We start from the raw sequence: 27995 nt of genomic DNA, 5'->3' as shown, positions 1-27995 counted from the left end.
ATGGCAATGGTGAAGGAAATTCTCAGATGCAGAAATCTCTTGATGGTTGTTCTCATTCCACTTCTACTGCTTCCTTTGCCACTCTTATACCCCAGCAGTGTAAGTACCTTTTCATTTTCTTTCTTAACAAAGCCTCTGAGTGCAGCAGGTAGTCATGCTGCATAAGTCTGGAGTGGGTAAAAAGAAAGGTGAGGACCTAAGTAAACATTGCTCTTAGAAGTAACAAGAACTCAAATCTGAAGAACTATGAAATACAAGTCATAGAGAATTCATAACTGTTATCACCAGAGCTATCTTGAGTCATGGCAGAAGCAAAGTTGAAGAACCATGGGTAAAGCTAGTAAAGCACTATTTTAAGGCAAAGATATTGTTTCTATTCTTTCTTTGCAGTAGTGTGTTTGTGTGAGGGGGGGAACAGAACAAACATGCCAAATAAAATTTTCTTTCAGAAAAAGTATTTAAAAGGAATACTTTAAGTGTTCTTGGGGTCTTTTTTGTAAGCCTGTGTGGAGGTATTTTCAATTTAGGATGGGTTTAAAGGACAGCAATTCAAGAAAGCGCAGCAGGGAGCTAGGTCTCTGTAAGAGGAACGTAGGACCATACACAGACTCCACTAGCCTAAATCAGATGTAGACACCTCTGCAACATTGCAGCTCTGGCAGTGGCTAGCAGACAATGGCTCAGAGACATACATAACAATACAAAGTGGGAAATAGTCTGTGCTTAACATGCAGACCAGGAAATAGGAGTGAACATGGTTGTATTCCTGACACTGTTTAGGAGCTTCTGAGTGTTCTTAACCCTTCTTTATGCCTGTTTTTGCAGTTGCAAAGCATAAGATAACAGTGTTTTTCTACCTCATAGAGATGGTGAGGTTTAATTTGTCAGCATTTGCAAGGTATTAAAAATTCAGCAGCTGTGGATTCTATAGAGCTAGCCATAAATCTGACCAAATGGTGCAGTGATTTCCATTCCTTTCTGTACCCTGCTAAAGATTAATTCTTCCTTCCGGTACCAGAGGATTTATGAATACTACTGCTTTATCAAATAGAAGTGCAAAGGATTAGAAATTGTATAGCACTTTTCAAAAACAAAACTGTAGGGTTTTGTTTGGAAAGAGAAACAAGATTCACCGAAAGGAACTGTTCCAACACTAATGAATTGTATGTTCCACTTCAGAGTGAGTTTTCCTACTCTGAACCTCAATGCATATCTCTTGGCTATGCTGTTACAGTGGTTTTCCATTTTTTCTGCATTGAGAGGGTTTGAATGACTGTAACAACATGACCTGAGGCTCCTTTAGCAGTCTTGCCTGAATCTCTGACTTCCATTCTGCCAGTTCTTGCAGAGGGTCACACTTCTCTCCAGAGAACAGCAAGGCCCACCTATTTATAGAAGCTTGTTTTAAAAAAATCTTTCATCCCCCCATCTCACTGGAACGGTGACATAAGAATAGATTCTCTCTGATGTGTCCATAGAGCACTGTAACTATAGCATGCTCTATATTCCTTGAGATTCTCCATTAGACAGCATGAGACTTACTGTACTAAAATATGTTACTCATGTTGGCTCCCTACTGGATTCAGAGGAACACGATGCAATAAGGAAACCCTTTAATAACCAGGGGAACTGTAATATCATCATACATATTTCGAAACAGAAGTTCAGTGACAGTATTGCTGCAAGAACTGCTGTTATACAGTATAGTTTCCTCTGCATTATCACTCTGTACTTCATGTTGCTCTTCTGCAAAGTGATATAAAAAGTTATCAGATGATATTTTATATCCACTTTGCATATGTGTGAATCATCACAGATGGTAAAAAATAACCATGAACCTGACCCAGAGTCTTACAAAGAAGGACAAGTACTAATAATGCCATTAAGAAAATATCTAAACCTAATAAACTCAGTTGACAGGACACTATTCAAGTGTTCTGGTGTAGTATTTACTTTGTTACAACCCATTGACTATGATTACTACTTAAACCTGAAGATTAAATTCCTCAGCTGCTGACTTACTTAAATTTTCATTTATCAGACAATTATATTAGTTTCCTGTCTTTTAGAGATCAGAATTACCAGGTGGTTAATATGTGCATTTCTGCAGGAAACAAGCTTGCAGCTTCTTTGATGATGTCAGCACAACTCTGGAAATGACAAAGGACCATGACATATGTAGTGGCAAGAGCCATCAAAGGGAGCATGAGGACTCAGTACTGCTTGTGGATAAGCCTTATAGGGATAAAGTCCACAGCTTCCTTTCTAATATTTTATGACAAGAAATGGTCAGGTAAAAAATAAACCTGAGAGCTTCGCTTGCTTTCTTCTTCCCTTTCTAAAGTTTGTACCTGAACTGAGGCTTGTACAGAAGGTTTGGGACACCCATAAGCACCTTTCAATCTTTGGCACATAGAGGAAAAAAGAAGGCATGCTTTCCAAATTCTGGGTCTTTTTTATTCTGTCCTTATTTCCTCATTGTTAGCAGTGATGAGGGAGCATTTCTACCTCATTTTTCATCTTTATCCTCCCTCTTCATAAAGCCACCTGTGATATCATAAAGCGTGACATGAAAATTGAGTGAGCTATGGGCAATCTCTTGAGACAGCTGATCCTGTGGCCAACCTGAGCCCATCTGAAGGCACATGGATGGCTCCTCAAGAGCCAGCAGGAGATATTGAAAGGTGGCAGACATGCAGCATCAGGTGATGCTGACACCTCGAAATGCAATGTCAGCGGGATGAACTCTAAGGCACAAAACATGCTCTAAACAGCCATGGATGGCATGCTTTAATTCACCCTAGTTTTAATTCACACAAGCTGAAGGGAGGGAATCACAGTGTGATCCCATCCGTTCAGAGATGGTAGTCTGAAGTCTGCTTGATTCTTTGCACTGATTAACCACATACCTGCATGCAAGATATGCAAAGCACATCTATAACTGGGCAAATCTTCAACCCAGAGTTTATTCTTCTTTTTAACCACCCTGAGATCCTCAGGTGTTTTAGTGACAAAAGTTATATGCATGATCTTTACTATGGAATATTTTAGCCATGGCTTACTTTCAGCTCCTCTTTTCTTTTCCCCTAAGTGACTGACTGAAGATAGGTTGTAGGTCCTCCAGCCATCCCATCCCAGCTCACTGCACTGTGTTTTCCTATTCCCTGCTTCAGGCCTTAGGTTGGGTTAACAGTCATTTTCAACTGCACAACAAGAAGGGAGAAGGGTGAAAACAGTTAATATTATACAGTCAATACTACTGTCCAGTACTTAGTAGATCTGGTAACCATTAATTAAATATATAAATTCAGTTCAATGGAATAGAAGAGATTAGTATGGTTTCTCCTGGAAGCAAACTGGTTTAAAGAACTCGGAGAATAAATAGTGAAAATTGCTAGAGAAGCTGATTTAGCTTTTAGCAGAGATTATCAAACTTTGCTTCCCTAATATTTGCTATCCAGTTTTATGCCATTTAAAAATGTATTTTCTTTTAGTTTTGGTTGTAAATTGATCACAGACCAGTGTATAGGATACACAAAGACTCAGTGCCCATTCCAGCCAGGTTTTGATAGAGATACAACTTTTTCTTTGTCCTATCCCATTACCACTGTTACTCTACTTTATCACTACACATAGAGGGCAACAGAGAGTTCAAAGACATTACAGAGAATTACTGAATGGAAGAAAAAATAGTTTGGGATTAGGCTAGGATGAAATTAATTTTATGCGTTTTGGAAAATTGTTTCTCTTGGGTACATCTGTACTCCTTTAAAACGAAAATCATTGTTTTCATTAAAAGCATTTTTTCTCTTTAGACACATCCTGGATGTCATACAGAGTCCATACAAACACTGAAGTTTGTTAGCAGGAGCTGATGAGTTAACCAATAAAAAATGTGTTATATAATCACAAAAATGACCCTAATTCTGCTCTCTATGGAATATTAAACATGAAATCTAATGCAGTTAAAGGTTACTAAGCAGTGAGTTGGCTAATGTTTTTGAGCCAGTAAGGCTTGTGATCCTCACCTAAAATAATTGTGTTTTCCTATTGCAGATTATAAAACAATCTCTAATCTTTTTAAATGATTTCCATTTTTAAGTCAAAATCATTTGTCTGTTTTTATTGAGTGGTCACCTGAAGCTGCTATCAACTTAACACCAGTTCTTGGAGTTTCAAACAGTACAGAAATTCCATTTCGTAAAATGCTTGCTCCATAATCCACTAATCCAAAAAAGAAAACCCAAAACTTTGGTCTTATCCATTCTAACCTAGTCTTTTCTAGCTTGTCCTGCTGTTTTTTCTTGGTAACAATGAAGCTCCAACTGCAATACACTCTTTTAGTGTATTTTGCTAAAGGACCCAATCACAGAGGACTAGTGAAACACGTACCAGGGAGCTTAAAACATAAACAGCTCTTCCCTAAATGTTAAGGAGGAGAAACAAATATGCACGTGTTTCTGTGTGGTCTGGAATTTCAAATGTGCTTTTCCAGTTATGAGGGAACAATCCACAGCTTAGTTTGTCTACTTGTCCAATAGCACTTCAGAGACTCTTTACAGTCTCTAAAGTCATTAGAGTTTATCTGATGCAAGAAAGTTATTTTTCCTGATATCCCTGTTTCACTTATTTTTGTGGGCCTAGTTACTTGAATCAGAAGTGTTTAATGTTACATGTTTCCAAAACAGGGGTCAGACGAGGACCTGGCAGCTAATCTAAACCCAGGTTTCTGAATAAGCCTGGCTATAATTTTCAAGCAAATAGAGGAAATGACACATAGAAATCTGTCTTAACCTTTTCTCTGGGCTGTGCTCTGGCTGTTATTACTATGAACTGTACTAAGAAACAGGAACAGAACACAGCCCTTCATTACATAACATAACATAACATTTATAAACATTGGTTTAGATAAAAGCTACTGATTCATTCCAATGAATTCAGACCACTGTATAGTCTTAGTTTAGACTTTGCCACCTTGTTTACAAAGCTGATTCCAAACAAATGGAGAGTCACACAGGCTCACTGATTTGCACAAGGATCTGTTGTAATTGCTCATGTGATGTCTTGAAAGCTGCTTGATTTGGAAGTCATCCAATCAAGAAACAAACATAATGAAATTATATTTGACCACAATTCAAATAGTCATCTATGAATAGTAAATTTTCTAAACAATAGCCATTGTGAGTTGAGAATCCATAGGCTTGCTATGTTCATATGAAACATCCACTGATTAATGAAGAATGGATAGATTTTTAGCTGGTGTAAATCAGTGTAGATCTATTAGCTTCCATAGACCTGCCAATTTACTCCACTGGATAGAGGAAATGTTCCTAGAATTCTAAGCATAACAGACTGAGCCTAAGGAGAGCTCTAGCGAATGCCATAAATAAAGACATATCTATCTGAAAAATGAGCCAGAAGACTTTAGTGGGCTAGCTGTTTTTTCCTATAACATATGAAGCAGATACCACCTCTTTCACAAACTGGTCCACTATGAATGCTCAGAATGGTGTTGTCAAGGCTTTCTGTCCCAGGACCTTGGACAGCAGCAAATTTGTTTGATTAGCTTGGTGGTTTTTAGCCCGTGGCCTCTAAGCCCTTTGGGTCCCTGAACTTCTCCTAATGTCTTCAGAAATTAATTGAGCAAATAAAACCTACTAACAAACAATTTAGATTTGTACACTATCTAAAAAGAGCAGCCTTTCAGATTATTTCTCAAAGCAGCCACCATACAACTTTAGACATGCTATGGTGACTGACAATGTTCCTATCTGATCCTGAAAATTCCATGTTCTTGGGCTTGTCCAGTATTGGAGAGAAAGCTGTGTAGAAATAACAGCTCCATAGGCTCAATCCAAGGAATCACAGTTGAATGTTTGGTAAATATTAGATTATGGAAATCAAACAAATTGGACAATGCACTTGGAACCATTATTTTCCTTATAAATAAGTTTATCCAATGTTTTTCCCTAGCTCATGTGCAAAACCTTTCATTAACATCATCTTCTGTAACTGGCCTTCAGGATGGTAGCCTAGATTTCAGGTCCAGATAAATGCACTTCAGGAGGTCCTTACCTGGTCCTTGTCAAGCACTTTTGGTTCTTAGCTGGATCAGTTCTGTGAATGGATTTACAAAATCTTCCACAACAGGTTTATGGTAATAATATGTAACCACAATGATTTCTCCCTACAGGAAGCCTCATGTGCCTACGTGCTGATTGTGACGGCTGTGTACTGGGTATCTGAAGCAGTACCTCTTGGTGCAGCAGCCTTAGTTCCTGCTTTCCTATACCCACTTTTTGGAGTCATGAAGTCCAGTGAGGTTAGATGAATGTCTAATAATTTTATTACCCAGGTGAAAGTCTAATCCTTTTTCCACACCTTAACCTTGGCACTGCCTTGTAGCTGTAAGTTCTAAGGTGAAAGGAGTAATTGTACAGATAAGTTCTGGATTTGCTAGCTTCAGTTTTTGTTGAATGTCTTTTTCTTTCATAATATGTGGAGAAGTTCCTTTGATTCTGTCCACAGATTTTTTTCCTGTTTTTTTCCTCTTTTTTGGGAGGGGAGTGTCACACTTATTTTATAGGGACTGGAAATGCAGATAAGAACACAGTATAATATATAGAAACCATAAAGTTGTTGTATTTCTAACACAATCTAGCTCAGGGCATGTCCATAAATGAATGGAGTCAAGCATGAACCAAGAGTTTTATGGCCTGTCTTATTCCTCCCAATGGTGTAACTACTATGTAATATAACTAGGTACATTTCCATAACAACACAGTTAAAATATTTTCAGGATTTTTTTTCCCTTAACATAAAGGTAAAGTACTTAGACATTTTCATTACAAAACTCTGCAGTATGTTGAAGATGCAAAATTTAGGGGCATCCTGACAGAAATTCAATGTAATATCAAATTAAATGACAGTGGAACTGCTGCAGACAATGTATTATTTGCTTTAGGAACAGAAATAAAAATTTATATTTTAAAACAAGCAAGTCTGATGATGCTGTAGTATTTCCAGTCTGCTGCTCTGGAGTGCCATAGAAATCCAGGGTTCTTGCCTTGCAGTTTAAGCCAGACATAACTTAGAGGGGCTTGAGTACATGAGTCTGCATGCTCTGTGTGTGTGTACGTGAGTGTTTATAAGAACATTTGTATTCACCTGTTTCTCCAAAATGACTGTGAAGGGGATAAAGGGAAACAACAGATTCTTTGTGCTGCTGGCTCAAAAGATTCCTTTCATTCAGTTCAAGATTTTTTTTATAATAAGGCAGCAGGAAAATAAAGAAAGTTAATAAAACAGACACTAGTGGAAGAAAGCCAGAAAACTGATATTTAAAAGTTCTGGCACACAGCCATGACAGCCAAGTCTATTTAGGTCACCATGGGATTTTCTTAAATATAAATAAATGCTTAACACTTACTGCAGCATTCACAAAACACCATTAGCGTCATTCTTGCACTTTTATGGAGGCATTGCAGAATGACTAAGGACAATGGAAGAAATTCTACTCCTACTGATTTTAATTGTGTTTATTTGATGGAGCCCACATTTAGTCAGAAGAATAGTTTTAATCTGAAGAACCAATGTTCTTGGAAAAATATGCCAGAAGCAGCTTGTGAAGGATTTCATTAGAACCAAATACAAAATTCAGCTAGACTCTGAATGTTCATTTATTACTTTTATTTTCTCCCATTTAGTTTGCTTTCACATGAAAGTGTGCACATGTGTGTGTGTGTGTATGTATGTTTTCATGTTTCATTTGTTACTTTTGTAGTCCCTTCACAGAACATCTGCTGATGTCTTAGCAAGTTTCATGTTCAAGAACGCTGCCTTGGAGGACCATGCACGGTCTCTGAATTTTTTCCCCAAGTCAGTTGCTGATTTCTTCTCATCCCTTTTCTTCTCTGAAACTTTGCCCTATTTGCCTAGCATAATGCAAATAGATTTCCACTGTGAAAAGTTCTGGCACATGGTTTGTGGGTCATCACAGCAATATCCCAACCTTTCATTATTGGGTTTAGTGAACATGTCCCAAAGGTGTTTTTTTTTTTGAAACTGTAAGTTCTAGAGTAGCCACAATTTGCCCCACAGTTAAGCAAGACATAAGACATATAAACAAGATAGGCAATGACATTTCCAGAATGAAAAAGCACATCATTAGCTGCCCTCAGTGCAGTTTCTCTGTGACTGTTAGAGTTTGGGCCTAGCTGGATATGATTAACTCCATGCAATGAACATCCTGCTCAAAGAAATAAGAGCTCTCTCAATCTCTTCAAAGCTGAGAAACCCACTAACAAGTGGGTAAAAAGCACTGTTATTTGTAAACACAAAATTAAATAGATTAAAGAGAGCATTTTGACTAATGAATTCTTCAGTTTCTCCAGCTCCCTGTTATTCTTTCTGTAGGGAGAAAAAAGTCCACAACACCAGATTTCTACTCATACAGCAAAATTCTGTTCAATACCCTCTGTGTAGGGTAATTACTGCTGTTTAATTGATTGTTTCCCACTTGCCCTTAATGCAGGTGGCTGCCGAATATTTCAAGAACACAACTTTGCTCCTCATGGGTGTGATTTGTGTGGCAGCTTCTGTAGAAAAATGGAATCTCCACAAGCGAATAGCCCTACGCATGGTTATGATGGCTGGAGCAAAGCCAGGCATGTGAGTGTCTTTGACTTCAGGGTAGTTTGCGATTGACAGCAGCAGCTTAAAAGAGCAAACAATAACTCAAACTCCCCCCTCCACAAGGAGAAGCTGGCTGTGTTTTGGGGCAATTGTTTTGACTCATCACTGCTTTCAGAGTTTGAAAGCTTACATATTTTCTCATCCTCTTTCTGCCACCTCTAACTCATATTCTTTTTGTCCCATTATTTTCAGTTTTCTGCTGATTCTCTTATTCCTAGTCTCTGCTCCCTCATTCCCTGTTGTTTAACAAACCCAAAAGTATTCTTATAGTAACCCTGAATGTCCTGAAAATCACTACTTCTCACCTCACACAGTGATTTCCAAGGGGGGGAGCAATGGGTTTCCAATGATGAATTGTCTTGTACTGGTTCTCAGCACAGGCAGCATTTTATCTGTACACAGCACAGTATTTTGGCAAAAAAGCTCCAATGTAATTATTAGTTGACTAATGGAAATGTTGTGCAAGGGGGCATCATAAAATTTATGAAAGTGCCTCAAGAAAGTTTCATTCTGTTGTACTGCAGGTTGCTTCTTTGCTTTATGTGTTGCACCACGGTGCTATCCATGTGGCTTTCCAACACATCCACCACAGCCATGGTGATGCCAATCGTGGAGGCAGTGCTCCAGGAGCTAGTGAATGCTGAGGAGGAGCATGAGGTCATCAGTACTGCAGGCAGCAACATTATTGAAGAAAACAAGCCAATAGGTATTTCCCAATATTACCCATTCTTTTCTCCTTCATTAATCAATGACCAGAATTGTTGACGTATATTACTGAAATTCTACTGAGGTCAGAGCTGCCTGGTTTGTACAGCAAAAGATGCTGGCTTGTGCTGTTTCTTTTTGCATGGTGATTTCTTTCATAGTTTTAAGATATGATTAGAGAAGTGGAGTTGGGAGACTATTTAGATTGAATTAGGACATGTATACTGGAGTTCACGTGTCATAATTTCTTATGTTGTAGAATTTCTATGGGTCAGAAGGAGGGGGTTTGGTCTGGAGACTGAAGAAGCACTGGGAAATCTCTGGGAAGAAAGAGAAAGAAATGTAACAGAGACCAGGCTGCTCTGGATCCTAGAGCTGCCAGGGTCATCATGTGTTCTGTTACAATCCAACACGTTCCTGCCCTTCTGGGCTGCCCAGTTCAGAGAAGGTGCCAAAAAATTCTCTCTGGGACAGATAAGGTGTCTAGGGTTTATTTTGTTCATTCAAAACAGAGAGTTTTACAGACCGCACCCTCAGCAAGTTTGCTGATGATACAAAACTGGGAGGAGTGCCTGATACACCAGAAGGCTGTGCTGCCATTCAGAGAGACCTGGACAAGCTGGAGAGGTGGGCGGAGGGGAACCTCATGAAGTTCAACACAGGCAAGTGCAGGGTCCTGCACCTAGGAAGGAATAACCCCATGCACCAGTACAGGTTGGGGGTTGACCTGCTGGAAAGCAGCTCTGCGGAGAAGGACCTGGGAGTCCTGGTGGGCAGCAAGTTAAGCATGAGGCAGCAACGTGCCCTTGTGGCCAAGAAGGCCAATGGTATCCTGGGGTGCATCAGGAAGAGTGTTGCCAGTAGGTCGAGGGAGGTGATCCTCCCCCTCTACTCAGCCCTGCTGAGGCCACATCTGGAGTACTGCGTCCAGTTCTGGGCTCCCCAGTACAAGAGGGATGTGGCACTACTGGAGCAAGTCCAGCGAAGGGCCACAAAGATGATTAGGGGACTGGAACATCTCTCTTATGAGGAAAGGCTGAGAGAGCTGGGCCTGTTTAGCTTGGAGAAGAGAAGGCTGAGAGGAGATCTTATCAACGTGTTCAAGTATCTGAAGGGAGGGTGTCAAGAGGGTGGGGCCAGATTCTTTTCAATGGTGCCCAGCAACAGGACGCAAGGCAACGGGCACAAACTGAAACACAGACGCTTCCATCTGAACATGAGGAAAAACTTCTTCACTGTGAGGGTGACAGAGCACTGGGACAGGTTGCCCCGAGAGGTAGTGGAGTCTCCTTCTCTGGAGATGTTCAAAACCCACCTGGACGCAATCCTGTGCAATGTGCTCTAGGTGACCCTGCTTGAGCAGGGGGGGTTGGACTAGATGATCTCCAGAGGTCCCTTCCAACCTCAACCATTCTGTGATTCTGTGATTCCTTCCCAGAAAGGATAGATTTTAGAGGGAAAAATCTCTTTCTTTTTCTGTTTTTTTTTCTTTTTTTTTCCAGGATGAGCAATGATGTTATTTGACCTTGCTTAACTTCTGGCATCTAAGCTTCAGATCACATAGGCATGATAGTCTTTTAATTGCCAGAAGAATGTGAACAGGACAATACAGCACAATAAAATGCTGCATGAAGTCACAAGAGTATCTGAGAAGGTTTTTCCTAGATTTGTTTGCAGCAACTTCTCTATGTTCAATGCTGTGCCTCTGGACTGAAGCCCAGGGACTCAGCTCAGCTGTGACCTCAAGAGCTGCTTCTCTTCTCTCATTGCAGGTCTCAGCGAAAAGCATGGCCAAGCTTCACTGGAGCTTATCTTCATCAATGAGGAGTAAGAATGAATCCTGTACATCACGACTGGAGTTTTGAGCCCTACACAGGTTGCAATGAGATGGACACAAGACTAGAGCCAGGAAGGGCAAACAGAAGTGTACAAATTAATGTTTTAGATGTGATTGACAACAAAGGCTTGTATGACAAATGGGATTAATGTAATGGTTTGGATCTCACTCAAGCTCACTGATATTCATTTATTTTTTAACAATATCGTCATTTTGGAGGGAAGGGAAATGTTTCTCAGGTTTTGAGTGACATTTTTTTAAAGTCTGTGTTTGTGCTGTATGAGAGAGTCCTGTCAGAAGATTTTTATTTCTGTTCCCTGAAGAAACAGTGAGGAAGAGGATTCAAACACAGTGTGGAGTGCCCATGGGACACATCTCGGGGAAGACACTTATAGAGGATTCCATAGGAAAGTTTCAACTGCCAAGAACATTCAAGAGACAGATGTCAAAGCAGAGGGAAAAACTATAAAATATTTCTTTTAATAAATCCAAAGTTCTCTAGAAGTTTGAAACACTAACAGTTTTAACTGGGTCTCTATTTTGGGTAAAATCCAGTGGGGGAGAAAAGGGGTGATCAAAGAAATGAGTAATTAATTTAGAAAATTAACTAGCATTTCAGGATACATGGGAGAATGTACAAAGCTATTGTCCCCAGACTATGCTGTAGGACAATTTCTAGGGAGTACATTGCTACAAGGAGTGAGAATAAATTGCAGTCCTTCCTTGAGTGCCTTCTATTTTATTCACAAATGCTCAAAATAAGAGAAGCAAGTTCAGATTACATATTTCAAAATTTGCTTAAAAATAAGCCTTTTCATCCTAACAGCATGTCTTGATGGTTTTAGGTTAACTTGGAAGCCCTGAATAGTTTTCTTATTATCTGGAGACTAACGGGTTCTCCTGTAGTCCCTCTGTTGTTACCTCTTTTTATACCAGACATATTTTCTGTGCATTATAGAATCAAACTCTCAGTCAGGCATTTTGCCATTAATCCATTTAAGCCCTACTGAAAAGTATGTAAGGGATATTTCATAACAGAACTATTATTAAAATAGTATTGTTTGAAAGAGGGCTTGAAATTTGGTGAAAAAAAATAGCTAATTCTGTTTTCTGTAATTAAATATGATTTCAATGTCAAAGTAAAAGTTCAACGAATTGTTTGCATGGTCCACAAGCCTCATAGGACAGATTTTAGTGGAAGCTTTGATGCGGTACAGGAAGGTACTCAAAAACAACATTGAAGAGGCTGTTGGAGGAAGAATGAGAGTAGAACAAGACAGCAGTAGTGCTGCATTGCCTGGTGGTTCAGTACATTGTGAATGAAGTCCATTCTTAGAATGGAGTATACTATCAGGAATGAGTATTTTTGCTTTCAAGGAGGTAGAACCCCCATTGCTACACAGCTAGAGCTAGAACTATGGAATATAATGACTCTTCCTATGTATCTAGCCAAGATACAACATAAGAGGTACTAAAAAATGGTAGTCTTTGCTATTTCAACAGATACTAGTTCTTCCACAGATGTTACACTTCCTACCTGTCGTGTGTGTCTTTTGAGGGAGGAAAAGGGAGGGAGTCTTACTTTAATAAAGTATATTTCCTTTCTTTGTTTTTAGTGCTACTACCACTGACTTCAGCTCCTTGATGCACACTAAGGTATTGTCATAGGTAATATCTGTATCTTCTGAGCTACACTGTCTTGTAAAGCAAGAACCATCAAAAGAGCCCACACAGTTCTGCAGCGCATACTGTGGTTCCTTTATTTCAAACAAGAAGTAGTGATTGTTGGCAAAGAGTATATATCACAGAATGTCCTACTTTGTGTTTATCCTATCAGCCTACTTTCATAGATCAAGATGGGGAACACTGGCTCTGTAAAGTTTGCTTTATATATTAATGGAAAGCCTGAGATCCAGTCAGCAGACTAACAACTGCATACAGACTCTGGGTTTCTAGCAAGTTCAGATATGATCTTTTACTGCTCAAGTATTGCCAGCTTCTGCAGCTGCGGCTCATCAGTCAGAACAACCTACACATCTTAAAAATCACAGCTTCTAGCAAGGGGTCTGTTAGATTCTACTATACGGTAGAGGGAGAAGACCTAAATTTACCATAGTCTAAATTTTAATATAATTTAAAAATAAAAAAGGCCTATTCTTTTAAATCTTAGGTTTTTCCAGAATAAAGTTTACAACTAAAATTGTAATGGATCTTTAGAAAACCTACTACCCATGAGATTTACAAAGCACAATCAGTTCTAACCTAAGTGTCTCTTGGAACAGAAGAAAGGCTAATCTAAAGGCATTTGCTTCCTTATAGAATATGAATGGCATGCACATGATAGCCAACCCTATTGGAATGGTGAAGTCCAAAAGCAATGGGCAGCACCTACCCCAGGTAAGAAGATGTTAAACAGGATGGGTGAGGGAAAGGACAGAGGTGAACATCATCTGCTCATCACAGCTTCATGTTTTCCTTGTAAGCTGCTGTACATGGAATCATTGTCCATCACCTTAAAACAGTCAAGGCTTGGTCCTGTGCCAATTCCTGTTCCCATTTAGACTCCCCCATCAAGGGTATTTTCAGAGGATCCTCTCTCAGTAAGATATTTCCCAATGACTAGTATAATATTCATTTAGCTTCACATTCAACTATGTATTCATAAGTTTACCCTCCTATTTGACTATTCTACCCACTTGTTTCTGCAAAGCTTCTCCAGGAAATAGGTCAACACAAAATGAACAATCATCTCTGGTGCTCAACACCCTACTCAGAACTAAACCAACAGTGGACATAGACCCCTCAACTGTCTAAAGAATGGGTTTGGCAGTGTTAGTATCCAGCTCCTTCCTGTCTTGTCCAATACCCCTCAAAATCCTCCAGTACATCAGTCCATTGCAATATTTCTTCTTCTGTGTTTGAGTGTGTTCAAGGAGAGATTGCTGTTTGGACTACAGTTACACAGTATCTTAATGGCATAAGCTGATGATCAGGAAAGACTAGGCTAAAATCAACACACATGTTTGCATTCATAGTTGAAAAGAACCTAAGTTCATAAATCCAAAAAAGGCTAATGCTCTGCTCCTGATATCTAATTTCCTCTTATGCCCAACCCATTTCCCATAAACATTCAGTGGTTATTTTGCAGCTAATAAGCTCACTTCACTTTTAACCTGTGGAGATTTGAGCAGGGATACCATCATGAGGATGATGGACCTACAGCATCACTGATTTTACCACATAAACCCAAGTCCAAATTAACAAATTGAAAAAAATCTGTCTTACTTGCTGCCTTTTTCCTGATCCTAAATTACAGCCTTGGGTTGTATGTGATTTTGGCCTGAGATGTTGTACCTTTATTTCCAATATAACAGGTTGATTTACCAACATGGATCCTTTCCTGTCACTGTTAGGGATGCTTCTTTTAGAGCAGCATTTTCTTGCAGCTTTTTCTCCCATCTTCCCATTTCCCAGTCTGTTATCATGCACTTTCCCCATTCCTAGCACTCCATTCCTAACTAAAGGCTCTTAGCCAGTATGAGTGTAAAAAGCTCACCAAGCATTTTTTTGGTGGCTGCTCATAAGCCTCAAGGATTATAGATTCCTACTGCTGAAATACTGGAATCCTACCCTGCAGCTCTCAAAGGCCGTCATACCCAGCTGAGATTCCAGTGAGAACTGGAGCAGGGCCAAACTGTGATCAGAAGTCTGATTACTGTTTGTCCTACATTTCTGCCACAGACCAAGCAATTTCAGGCTCCTGAGCAGGTTTCTAGTTCTGATCCCAGCTAATCCCCATGAAGAAAAAAACCCTGCTCCCTCTTATGCAAACCTCTTTTTTTCTCTGGAACCACTAGTGCCTTGGCATTAGAGTGGGCTGGGCTGTTGTTATAATCTACTGCTTTCTTTGGTGAATGTATCTCTTTACAGGCTCAGATACTGGTTCTGCCTCCTAAGGCCACAGAACTGGACTTGAGCACTAAATACCAGTATCAATCCAGACATGACCATATGGTCTGCAAATGCCTCTCACTGAGCATCTCCTATGCTGCAACCATTGGAGGACTGACAACCATCATAGGGACATCTACTAGCCTCATATTCTTAGAGCACTTCAACAAGTAAGTGATATTGTGCATGTGTGAGGATGGCAACTGGGTCATTACCACTTCTGTGGCTTTGTCAGTGGGTTATTACCCTAGGGAACCTTTGTAAGATAGTCTGTTTGACGGCAATCTTTCTTCCTTCTCTAACCTAATGTTATTACTAAGGGCTAATGACTGAAATTGGGAGCTTCAGTTCATACATGCTCATGTCCTGCTCCCATTCCTCGGCATGTGATAACACTATAGTTTCTTCAGCAACTACTTTTGATATTGCAAATTGACTACCATGGAGGCAACAGGCACCCTAGAAAATTAAATACTAACTAAAATCATGCAAACATAACAAAGAAGACAAAGGGAAATGCATGTGAAAGAAAAAATGTCACAAAATCAACTTCAGGATGCTCTAGGCATTCTTAGAAAGCCAGTTCTGATGATGAACCTGGGGCACAATTAGTGGTACTTGGGCTGCTTCAACAAGTAATGCAAAAATAAATAAATTTAGAAACATGGCCTTTCACCTTTGCTTCAGAAAAGATGGGAAGCAACTCTGTGACCAGCTAAATATTTTCTTTATCATATGTGCCCAGCACTCTCAAAGACAGGAATTCTGCCTCCTTCAGAAGAGACAAAGAGGTGGGACTGGTGGTATATCTCCTCATGCACAGATGTGAAGCCAAGCTCAGACCTAATTCTCATCTTCTATTGCAGCCACTGCTGCCACGGTGTCCAGCCTTTCTCTCTCTGAAATGGTGATAGCAAAGGAAACTAAATTTCGAACCTATTCTTAGCCCAAAGGTTTGGATTTCACAGCATTTCCAAAGAAGACCTTGCTGTTATGACACTTTGATGAAATGTACATCAGACATCTTTGTTAGAGCCAAGTAGACTATAGTCATTATTTGTGAGGTGCATGGTAAGATATACAGAGATTCTGGGCGAAATCATTCTTACCTCTACTGACAATAAAATGAGTTTTAATGATAATCTCAGGTGGGCCAGGATTTAATTTCTGGTAACTCTAAGGGCTTTTTAAGCTGGTTAGACAACCCCAGCCATCTGATCTTAAAGGTGTGAAGTGCTATATGGCTCATCTCTTGGTCACACATGGTCAGATGACTGACATTCTTTGGAAAGGGGCTTCACTATGCACATGCAATGCAGTGGTCACAAATACATCCTGATACAACCTTTCCACTGTACCATGACAAATTTATATATGTATATAAGTAAGTGTGTGTGTGTATATGTGTGTGTGTCCATGCATGTTGGACATGTCTGTCCTTTTACCCTTCCAATTTCTCATGCAACTTTTGTTTCCTTTACAGTCACTATCCAAATGCTGAAGTGGTGAATTTTGGGACCTGGTTTTTATTCAGTTTCCCCATCTCCCTCGTCATGTTGGTCCTGACTTGGTTCTGGATGCATTGGCTGTTCTTGGGTTGCAAGTGAGTGCAGGTTACTAGAAATGTATGGATTACAAAAGCAGAACATTGTGTGGCTCCATTAGAACATGTCTCATAAAGGTGCTCCCAGTCGCAAATTACAAAAACGAAAGTGTAACTTTCTTCTCCGTGCCAGAACCATTACAGGAGACCATCTTGTTCCTTATCAGAACTGTATAGGCAACAGAATACAGTATTGCTGCTTGTGAATGGAGTACCTAGATATTGCTGATAGAAATCCTCACTACACATCACTGATTTTTTGACTCATATAACAGTGGCCCTGTGTGGACCAAAAATCTTGTTAAAAGTCTTTTTGGAAAAGTGCAACTGAAAAGATCAATCAAAAAATAACTGCAAGAGAGCAAGTTACTTCTCAGATCTCTCCCCACCTCTACAAAGTTAATGTAAAACCAGTTAAAAATAAAGGTAAACAGACTTCATATATATTTTTCTTTAAAGTGGAAAGGACTCACAGCCTAAGAAACAAATACCATTTGGTATCACCAAGTGAAGAAAATAAGAACAAGGCTCTGCCTCCTCGTTCATTTATACCACGTCTTCTCTTTGCAGAGGCACTCAGCAAAGTTAATGAAAATTGACTAAATGTGTGCATTTAGAGTGGATTAGTTAATCTTCATTAAACGGTGGTGCAGACACTTATTCAGAATTAAAGTGGCCTTAATTTGATTTAGTTTACTCTAAAAAGTAAGTTGACCTGACGTCACTAATTTATATCACCTAAGACAATGTATAAGATGAAAATGATTTCTGCTTGCTGCTGACCTTGACTAGATTTGAAGAGGTAATTCAGAGGTGAATATCTGTGTCCTTCTCTCAGTCTGTCCCCTGAGCCTTGTAGTTCCAAACTAAAGGAGAAGTCAGAAGTAAGCTTTCTTTTTTTTAATCTTGAGAAAAAACAGGTTCTAACATGATCCTCATTTTTTTTTTTAAATTATAATCCTTGAAATTCCACATTGCATCTGAGACCTCATGCTGATTAATGTTTTTTTAAAGAATACCAGAGACTGAAGCATTATCGACTTCTTGAGAAGTGCTGGTTGATTCCAAGACTCTCTAATCTCTGACTGCTGTTCACTGCAGTTCATTAAAGAATATATTATGTTAGGAGCTTGACTACAATGCTCTGCCTTCACATCTTCCTAAGCCTAGCAAGACTGATAAAATGTCGAAACAGCAACCTAATTAATGTGTATAAATGTTTATTGAATTCTGGTAATGTTCATGGTGCATGTTCTTTTCCTAGAAAGTATGGTGTCATCACTCTGCTGTTACTTGGCCCACTGGAACAATATCTCAGACTTGCTTTTTAGCCTAGAAAGCCTTGGGGCAGGCTCTAGACTAGAACAAAGGAGAAGGAGAACAGGCCTACCAAATAATTTATTCCAGAAAAGCAGAACGAAGGCTAGAGTCACCCCTTTAGAACTGACCATTAAAAACACGCATAGCTCTTCACTTCCAGCAGTGCTACTGCTGGTGGATTTTACTGGAGTCTAATAAGAAGGTTTGCAAGGATATTAAATACTTGGACATGCAGGGCAATGCTAAGTGTGATAAAAACAACATTGTTACAGAGATGCCCAATTACAAGGGAAATGAAAAGCCTGCTTAAGACATTTGGTAGATCAGACAGGGTCTATCTGCATCTTTAACTACTTGAATCCCTTTGAAAATTTGGCCTGAACCAGACAGAGGGAAGGAGATATTAGTCCACCAGTTAGTCAGTGACATAGCATGGAACTCTAGTGGATTAACAAATGAGATATTAAAATAGCAGGAACTTTAAAAACAGGCCGTTCTGCTCCAAATGTACTTTTGTCACTGAAGTCCAGCTGCTGCATCCTATTTCAGAATGGCTTAGCTGCAGAGGTTTCCCAACCTACATCATACTCTTCTGCGTGACAGATGGTATAGCAGAAGCAGAAAAGCGGAGAGCTGTGGCTCAAAGCACAGCTAAATGACACTACTGGAAAGAGTAAAAGGAACAAGTTAAAGTGAGCTCACAAGTTTCTTCATTTCAATTAGGAATGTCCAGGCTTTGTTATATTTTGAAGGCAATCTGCATAAACTGAGGTCTTCATGTAATTTGCATATAAATGTAAAGAAAGTTTAAATGTATTCAATGCTAAAAGGGGCTTGTGCTTCTATTTCCCTGATAGAAGTACAGATGTTTTTCACCAGGACAAAACACTATGCTGATCGCCTTGGCATCTGTGGCAGAGACAGTGCAGTCCTGCACTGACTGTGTATGATTTAGTAACTGCTAGAAATAATAAAAGAGGCCTTGTCAGTCCCACGGCCAACTCATGAAAGTTACTGGGATTTCCAGGACAGCTTTCACCCACTGCTTAGCGTGAATCCCAAATATTCAAGACAAACTTGGGCTCAAAAGACAGACTGGGCCTCATCTGTGTTGAATACCCCTGCTCCGCATGGAAAGCGTACAGCTCCACCACAAGAAAATCTATTCATAGATGACCTGTGTCACAGTCTTTCCATGGGATGGTGCAAACTAGTTATAGCCTTTGAAGATTTCTGGCACCAGAAAGATTTGGCCTCCACAGGCAGTGTGAGGAGGCCTAAGGAAAGGGCATCTAGCCACAACTCTGGCCGGCTCCGCGATACCAGTCAGTATTAGTCAGAGCACCCCAGGGACACACAGCCTTCACACTGCCTCTGGCAGGGTTTCGCACAAGTCCTGGAAACCAGATTGCACAAAGATCACATGCAATAACTTCCCTTCCCATTACCATCAGTTCTTGCCCCAATCACATCTTCTCCCAACAGCCCTTGATGACTGAAATTTTCATTTTGCTGTGTTGATGTTATTTTTTACAACATCTTCTTTCCATTTGACTGCCTTCTCTAATCTCACTGCGCTATCTACTTCAGTTTTAAAGAGACGTGTTCTGTGAGCAAGAAGAAGAAGACCAAACGGGAAGAAATGTCAGAGAGAAGAATTCAGGAAGAATATGAGAAACTGGGAAATGTTAGGTAAAACAGATCTTCCTTCTTCAGGAATTTGCCTCTCCGGGTAGAACCATGGTTTCATTTTGTCCTCTGCATTGCTTTTGGCTCATTTAGATTAAACTGTCAGCACTGTGTCAATTCAGTCACATATTTATTTTGACGGACTTAAGTTCACTATTAGCAAAGGCTAATCTCCCATCATGAGAAGTCCTGTCCTCCCAGTTAGTGATAATCCTTACTGGTGGTAGCAAGCAATCTCTGTTGAAAAACTTATTTTGCAAGAATTTCATTTTACAAAAGGATGATATCTCATAACATCAGCCCTTCTCAAAAGATTTTTGTGCTGTTTAGCTGAAATTTTAACAGATGAACTCACTGAATTTTAGCATGATCAACTCTGAATCTAGACCTCTGCTCACACTGTCTCTAAGTATGAAACTATGAAACCAAACTTAATTTAAATCTATCACATATTAAAACCCGGTGCCCTCAAGCCATCTTTAATCTTGTACTTATTCCACTAGTTCAAAATATTTGTGCTGATTTAATCATCACCTGCTGTTATGCTTTCTACCGGCTTCTAAAAAATGCAATAGAAAATATTTACAATGCAACAGTAACATGAACTTTACCTTGTTACAGTATTCCATCTGATAGTGATGCAAATACATAAAAAGCATATATAAATATCTTTCTTTAGGAATTGGCCATGAACAATTGAAGTGCGAATACAGATAATGATATATTTATCTTTATTCTTTACTGGGTCTAGCTGGTTATCAGCTGGGACCTAAATGTAGAATTCTTTAGTTAAAACTAATCTTCCTTTCTATTTTACTTACAGATTTTTTTCCCCTTTTGTTGGAACCAGTTTCTAATTCCTTACTTCTGTAATTTGCTCTTGGGTTTTCAAATTGACCTTGGATTTGATTCCTAGCTTTTTTTCATTTTGTTTCTAGCTATCCTGAGATCGTGACTGGGTTTTTCTTCATTCTGATGACCTTGCTTTGGTTCACTCGTGAGCCTGGCTTTGTACCAGGATGGTCATCTTTTTTTGAGAAGTAAGTGAAGTTCCCTAAGCAGTAGCAAAGGAATATGATCTTGGGTGTGCTGACTTTTTGCAATAACTTTTGGCTACCAAATATCATTAGCCACTTTTAACGATGTGGTAAAAAACAAAATCTTCATTCAAAATTAAGGAATTTTGCTTTTAAAACTACATCTGTGCACATAGCAGTAAACTGTATTCTTCTTTCTTAGCAAGACAGAGTGAATTAATTACAGAAGGTAAAATAACCATATGTCTAAGGTAATAAATGAAAGGATCATATTCTGAAGTTAAAAGCAAATAACATTTTAATGCATTCATAGAGAAGCTGCCACTAAGATGCTTTTCAGAACAGATTACTATTATAATTCAAATTAAAACCTTGCGAGTTTTTTTTAAATGTTATCTTGAAGGAACAATTTTTGACAGAAAATGTATTTTTGTGAAGATAAGCTTTATCAGAAACATTTTCATTTCAATTAAATATTAGACAGAAAAGTGACATACAATTTTATCTTTTTTGTTTCAAATAAGGTTCAAACAACTTATATTAAAAGTAACTGTAATAAACAATACCTATCAAAGGTTAAATGAATTGAAGTGAAATTTTCTTTCAGTTTCTACTGTAAAAAATTATATTAATTTTTCATTCTAATTGAGATAGAAAAATAATTTCTAATATTGGGATTTTCTGATGCTCTTTGGAGTTCAGCACACCTCAAAGTACTTTTTCAGACTGAATTTTGAATATAACTATTTAAAATTAATATTCAGAATCAATTTCTAATTTATTTATAGAGGATTACTTGGTTTTTTCCCCAGAACGTGTTTACTGTTTCTTTCTTCTAGTAAACATAATATTTTTCTATATCTCTGAGTTAATAGTTTCATAAACCAAAAGGGATCTTTTTTTCTACTGCAATACTAATAATTGCTGAACAGAGACAGTTTAATAAATGGAAAAAAAAAATAACTTTGAATCCTTGATATGGAGGCATAGCTTTCTCAAGGACTGTTACTAAGACTTCAGATGTGGAAATACAACTTCACCTGTAACTATTTGTTTGGAGCCATGTCCTTTGTTGGGGAATGTCTCTGTTAGTGTGTTTTTATGACAACCCACTGTTCCTTTCCTAGGAAAGGCTACCGGACTGATGCCACTGTCTCTGTATTTCTTGGTTTTCTCCTTTTCCTGATTCCAGCAAAGAAGCCATGTTTTGGAAAAAGGGCAAAAGGTGAGGAGGATGTGGCAAGAATGAGATATGACACATTTTCCAGTGCCTTTAAGGATATTTTTCTGCTCTCTGTTAAATGGCCCAAGAACAGATTTTTTTATTGTGGAAGGTCAAGGTCCACTTTATCCTCTGATGCCATCCCTTCCTACATCAAACCTCCTTTTTGGTGCCTTAACTCATGTATTCTCATTCAGCAGATTACAAACAGACCTTGCATTTATGGCCACCATGTCTTCTGTGTTATCTGTTCACTGTTCTGTGTTCACTGAGTTATCAAAACCTAGGACAGAGGTTTACGAAAGGCTGAAAAGCAGTTCCATATTGAGAACTGTAACAGAGAGGTTTGAAAGATTGACTGAAGATAAACTCTAGTAAATATTTCAGTCATTACTTGTATAGAAGAACTCATTGGTAATCTCATCAAGTAGATGTAAAAGAGGTCAGTAGATGTCAGTAGACTGAAAAGTTCAAATTTTTGCCAATGTAGCTCTCACAGTCTTCTTGATAATACCAATTACTGCTATTTCACATTCACATTTTGGTAGCACTCTGAGGTATCAATCAGTTTGCTGTGTTAGGCTTTCAACAATTATGCATGAAAATACAGCTTCCTGCCTTAAGTCTTATGTAGAGATTACAAATATATAGAGATACGTTTATTTCTTCTACTGAAATGCATGCAGCAGTTAGGGGGAAAAAAAAAACTCTAAATTTTACTTCAACAAAAAACTCAGGTATCTAAAAATAATACTCTCAGATAAAACCTGGCAACATAAATTAGCTTTATCAAGTATTATGGGTTACTGGAGAGAGAAAACACCTTTATCTGAGAAAATAATCCTATTGTAACTCCATCTTTCTAGTCTACAGATAGTTAGGACACAAGTATATGTAACAGAAGACAGTCCTTCAAATGCCTATACTATAAAACTTAGGGCTTTATTTGCATCAACAGAGCAGCCAAGGGAAAGTCAGAGCATTTGGAATCAATATGCTGTACTTCCTGAGGCTGCACTAACCAGATAAATAGGCTACTATCATCTTCCTCATCTATCTCACAGATATTTCTCAAGATAAGTCCTACGGAATTTTGCATTATTATTATTGGTGTGAAGCATGCAAAGATCTCTGCAAAAATGCCAGCGTGATATTGGTTACACACTTGTTTTATTTTGATATAGGAGAAGGTGAAAGGTCAACAGACATTAACACGGTTGATCCGATCATTACCTGGAAGGACTTCCAGAAGACCATGCCCTGGGAGATTGTAGTGTTGGTTGGAGGTGGTTATGCCTTAGCAGCTGGATGCAAGGTACTGAGTTAGATTTTTATCCCACCTTATAAAAAAAAAAAGATAAACCTGGACTTTTTAGTACTCTAGTTTACATGCTGAAGTAAAAGGAAGGATCAGGCTTCATGCCTATTCAGCTCTGATCTTCTGCCTATTGACTGTGCCTATCAACTCCTTGTGCCATTTATTACCAAATGTGTGTCTTTTATATTATGGACAATGGTTTATTAGGCACTGGACTAAAATCTAGTTTACTCATCAAAAGGGAATGCAAAGAGTATTGACCTAAATGATGTTTATTTGCTGGTAGGATTCTCTGCTGCAAGAGAATCATCTTCCAGAGAGAAGAATCTGGTTTAAAAATATCCAATGTATTTAATAATTCTTGCACTTCTGTCCTTTCCCCAGACCTCTGGCCTCTCCACATGGATTGGACGCCAAATGCTGTCCTTGAGCAGCCTTCCCTACTGGGCTATAACGCTGCTGGCCTGCATTTTGGTGTCCCTGGTAACAGAGTTTGTTAGTAATCCAGCAACCATAACTATCTTTCTGCCTATTTTATGCAGCATGGTGAGTAAAAACAATGGCATTTTTAGTCTGTTGTTTCCTGACAGGCTTGCGGGAATGCTTTAGGAGGTTAGGTACTGGCTCTCTGAGAACATGGAGCCCAGCATCAGTTCCCAAGCTATTGTTCTGCTGTCTTGGGTTTAGCAGAATTAATGAATTCTGCCAGCCAAAAGGCCTGAAAGCATATGTTAGCACCAAGAAATGTATTCAGCACCTCTCAGGAAAAGTAAAAATATAGTTCCTGCCCTAAGGGGTGCATAATCTAAACATGAGGGAAGGTGAAAATGAGAAAAGCAGCAAGATACTTGGTGAAACCCATACAAAGCTTGAGGGTTGGGATGCTCTTTGCAATGTTATTTTAAATGTGTTCTTCATTAGTTAGTAGTCACGTACTCACTACTTGTAAGAAAAGGCTGTAGGAGTGAATTTTATATCAGACTGAAATGTGTTCAAAGAGGCGGCCTGGTAAGCATGCTGGCATCCAACATGGAAAGCAAACAGAGATGCTTGTAAGGGACAGAAAAAATCAGGAGACTGATGACAAAGGCAGAGGAAAGAGATACAAGTTACATTCTATACTGGAATAGCAGTTACAGAAACCTGTCTTAATTTCTTTTCTTTTATGTAATGAGAAACTTTACCTACCAAGAATGCAGGTCATGAATCATGTTTCCCTATTAAAGTAATTGTATTGAGTTGTCCCAAAGTATGCTACAGTGAACAGCTGTGGCGTAATATGAAGATACGGTCAGATAAAAATAAGTAATTACATTAGAATGGCTTATGGGCTCAAATTCACCCCTGCTCATCTCAGAAAGAGACTCTCCTAAAGAGAAATTTAAAGCAGTAATCTACTTTTAGTGGCTGAACTGCTGTCTTAAGGCAGTCTCTCTTTTTTGACTGTAAAAGGAGCCTACAGATGTTCCCTCTCTGAAATGAAGTTAGTATTCCCTTTCATTCTAGCATAAACCTAGTTCATAGCAATGCAAACTAAAATGCAAAGTTTAACCACCGCTGAAGGCTGTAGTGGAAGAACAATTCTTTGGACTATTCTAAAGAATATTCTGACATTATTGTCTCCTCACAATCTGAGTTTGGACCACAAACAATTTTCCTAATCACAGTTCAGAAGGACTTTAGAGAAAGGTTTCAGTATCTTCAGCAGCTGAAAGAAGTTCTTCATGTCAATCTGTTGTGATCTCTCTTGGATGAAGACTGAAGCAGCACTCAGTGATTAGAACCAGAAGAAACAACACAATGACATGGAGAACAAGCAGGAGAAAGAACAAGGAAGGTCTAACAGTAGTAACCTTCACCCTCCTCCAGTGTGAAATGGCTCAACAAAAATCCATGGAGTGTTACCAGCTTCAAATCCTGCCACTACCCAACTCTAAAATACAAGAAAAAAATTGATTCTACCCTTAGGTTTAGAAGCTAGGGAACTGAGATTTGCAGAATCTTGTTATTGTCACTTAAAGCAGAGAGGGTCCTTTCATCCTAATTACAAGCACTGGCCTTTAATGGTTAAGTGAAACTTCTCTCCCCCCTCTCTCCTTCCAGTCAGAAACCCTGCTTATCAACCCTTTATATACCCTGATTCCTGTCACCATGTGTATCTCCTTTGCGGTGATGTTGCCAGTGGGTAATCCTCCAAATGCCATTGTCTTCAGTTATGGGCACTGCCAGATTAAAGATATGGTGAGTCTTGAAATCAGGTATATCCTCCCATGCTTCATGCAACCTCAACACCTTGTCCCCACATCCAGCAGCCAATAATAATAATGATATTCGTGTTAGTATAAAGTCATATTGATCTTCACTGCTGTTATTTTATAGGAGCTGTCAGATTAAGAACATCTATGTTAGGATATGCATGTTTTTCATTCTTTTTTTTTTAAATGAATATAATGGTCTAAAGAGTAGAGTGCTTGAGGAAGCTGGGAGTTTACAAGAAATGAGATTTGCCACAGAGCTCCATACTTAATCATGTAGTCACCCTGCTATGTGTGGCTTAAATCCCCATCCTGACTGTGTGATTGAGATGTCCAAGTGACAAACTGAGAAGTCTTCTGATGAGCTGCATATACCTCTGATTAGCACTCCTGAAGTCTCCCACAATATACATTCTGATACATAATATTCATTGGGCTTTTTATGGCTCTAGAAATCAGTATACATACTTTATCACTGTACATAGAAATCAATAGACAAACATACTTTATATAAATATATTCTACAAAAGCCAAAAGGGGCTTGTGCATGCCCTTTCTTCACCATGCACCCTTCTGCCTTCTTTCTTCCATATTGACTATCTTGATCAAGTCATCATCCGTCATGGTCTGTTGTGTTTTGTTTTTGCAGGTGAAAGCTGGCCTGGGTGTAAATCTGATTGGTCTAGCTGTTGTCATGGTGGCAATCAACACATGGGGAATTAGACTCTTCCAGCTGAATACATTTCCAAAATGGGCAGTGGTCAGTAACATCACTAGACAAATGTAATTTTTAATGAAAAAAAAACAAAAAACATGCAAGACCAAAGTGAGTTGGGACAAAATATTTAATCTAAATTGCACATCTGAAAGAAAGGAGAAAAGTTGTGTATATAAGGAGACTGAATCCAGAGCAAAATCATGAAGAAAATTCACAGGGGGATCTTCTGCATAACCTTTTCAGTTCTGAAAATCTACATGAGATTAAAACAGAGATTAGCCTTGATGTATTGCTGCTTTTCCTGTCATTCCATAATTCTGAAAAAAACCTTTCCTCCAGATTCTTAGCCTATAGTTTTTTCAAGCTCTAGAACAATTATGTAGGACTTATAAAATGGGAGATATAAAACTCCAATGACAGAAGACAAGTATACACACACCAGTGTGTATACTCAGTAAAAGGATATGCATTCCTACCATTCTGACTCCTGCAGTAAATAAAGGGTGACTTATTGCCAAACCCACAGTTTTCTAAGCCTACTTAGAAAAGCAGATTCTTCTTTTTCTGAGGTGAGTCATCACTATATTGGAAAGCCAACTTTCTCAACTAATCCACATGGCCTGTAAAGAAATAGAGTTACCAACTACCAGCTATAGCAGTTGAAAGGGACAGTAGACACCACCAAACAGATAGGAAGGACAACTTTTCTGGGAAGGAGAATTGGGGTTTTTCCACAGCACTAGTACCAAGTTTCTCATATAGCAGTATTTGCATTCTCTGCTTTGGAAAGAAGAGATTCAGAATCAGATAGAAAGTTTTGGTCAGTATCTTCTTTCTGTATTATTGTACTGATGTGGGAGGTTTTTTCAGCAGATGAAACTGTGACCAGCGAAACCTTATATGGCCAACAGACCCATTGCTTTCCTCTCCCTTTGGCTCATGATTAGATATAGACCTCTAACCCCTGACAGAGAACATGCAATTCCTTCCAAGGTAGTACTCAGTGCTGCTCCATGAGTAAGAAGGGAGAGGGCTGAAATGGAGTGTCACTGGCATATCTCCTCACCATGCATACTCAGTTTAACGTTATACTCACCTGCTCTCTAGTAGCCCAGAGAACAGGAACTTCAAATACAGCAAACTGTGAAATACAGCAGATAAGTAAAAACCAAAAGGCCAATCTCTTTATCATCTGCAAAGTGAATGCCCTGCTTTTCTGACTAGATTCCTGTGATAACGCAGATAACCTTCTCTTATAATATCTATTGGTTTTAATCATTTCTTTAATATCAATGTCTTTAAGCTGTATATTAAGATAATTGGATCCCATGTTATCACACTCTTGATATATGTACTTTAATGAATTCTTATGCTTCCTACATACAATCTAGGATCTCTAAATGTTAGTGTGAATGCCTATGCTGCATAAATAAGACGTTAATAAAATAAATTATTCACCACTGCATATTTTTGTGCTCTGTAAGAATATAAACATGATACTTTTCACCTCATAACCACCAAGCCCTTAGGGAGGCAGTGCTGAGACAGCAGGAGGTGTTGGTTTTCTGCTTCTGTCAAAAGAGAGGGATCTCACAGACTTGCTTTGTAAATAAACAGATACAGTAAGAGGTCATAGGTTGGTAGAG

General features: G+C 38.9%; 1 protein-coding gene across 1 annotated transcript; it reads left to right on the top strand.

The window, feature by feature from the left end:
* SLC13A4 (solute carrier family 13 member 4) lies at positions 1–27191 on the top strand. Its single transcript, XM_067289861.1, has 16 exons — positions 1–99; positions 6194–6322; positions 8534–8670; positions 9219–9400; positions 11172–11226; positions 12853–12892; positions 13556–13633; positions 15167–15357; positions 16671–16790; positions 19701–19802; positions 20738–20839; positions 21964–22061; positions 23243–23373; positions 23761–23922; positions 25480–25617; positions 26281–27191. The coding sequence occupies exons 1-16, from the start codon at positions 1–3 to the stop codon at positions 26416–26418; spliced, it is 1902 nt and encodes a 633-aa protein (XP_067145962.1). The 3' UTR covers positions 26419–27191.
* Positions 27192–27995: the final 804 nt, after the last annotated feature.

Source organism: Apteryx mantelli, chromosome 1 (assembly GCF_036417845.1).
Source record: "Apteryx mantelli isolate bAptMan1 chromosome 1, bAptMan1.hap1, whole genome shotgun sequence".
Taxonomy (NCBI): domain Eukaryota; kingdom Metazoa; phylum Chordata; class Aves; order Apterygiformes; family Apterygidae; genus Apteryx; species Apteryx mantelli.
This window is presented reverse-complemented; position numbering and strand designations above follow the sequence as displayed.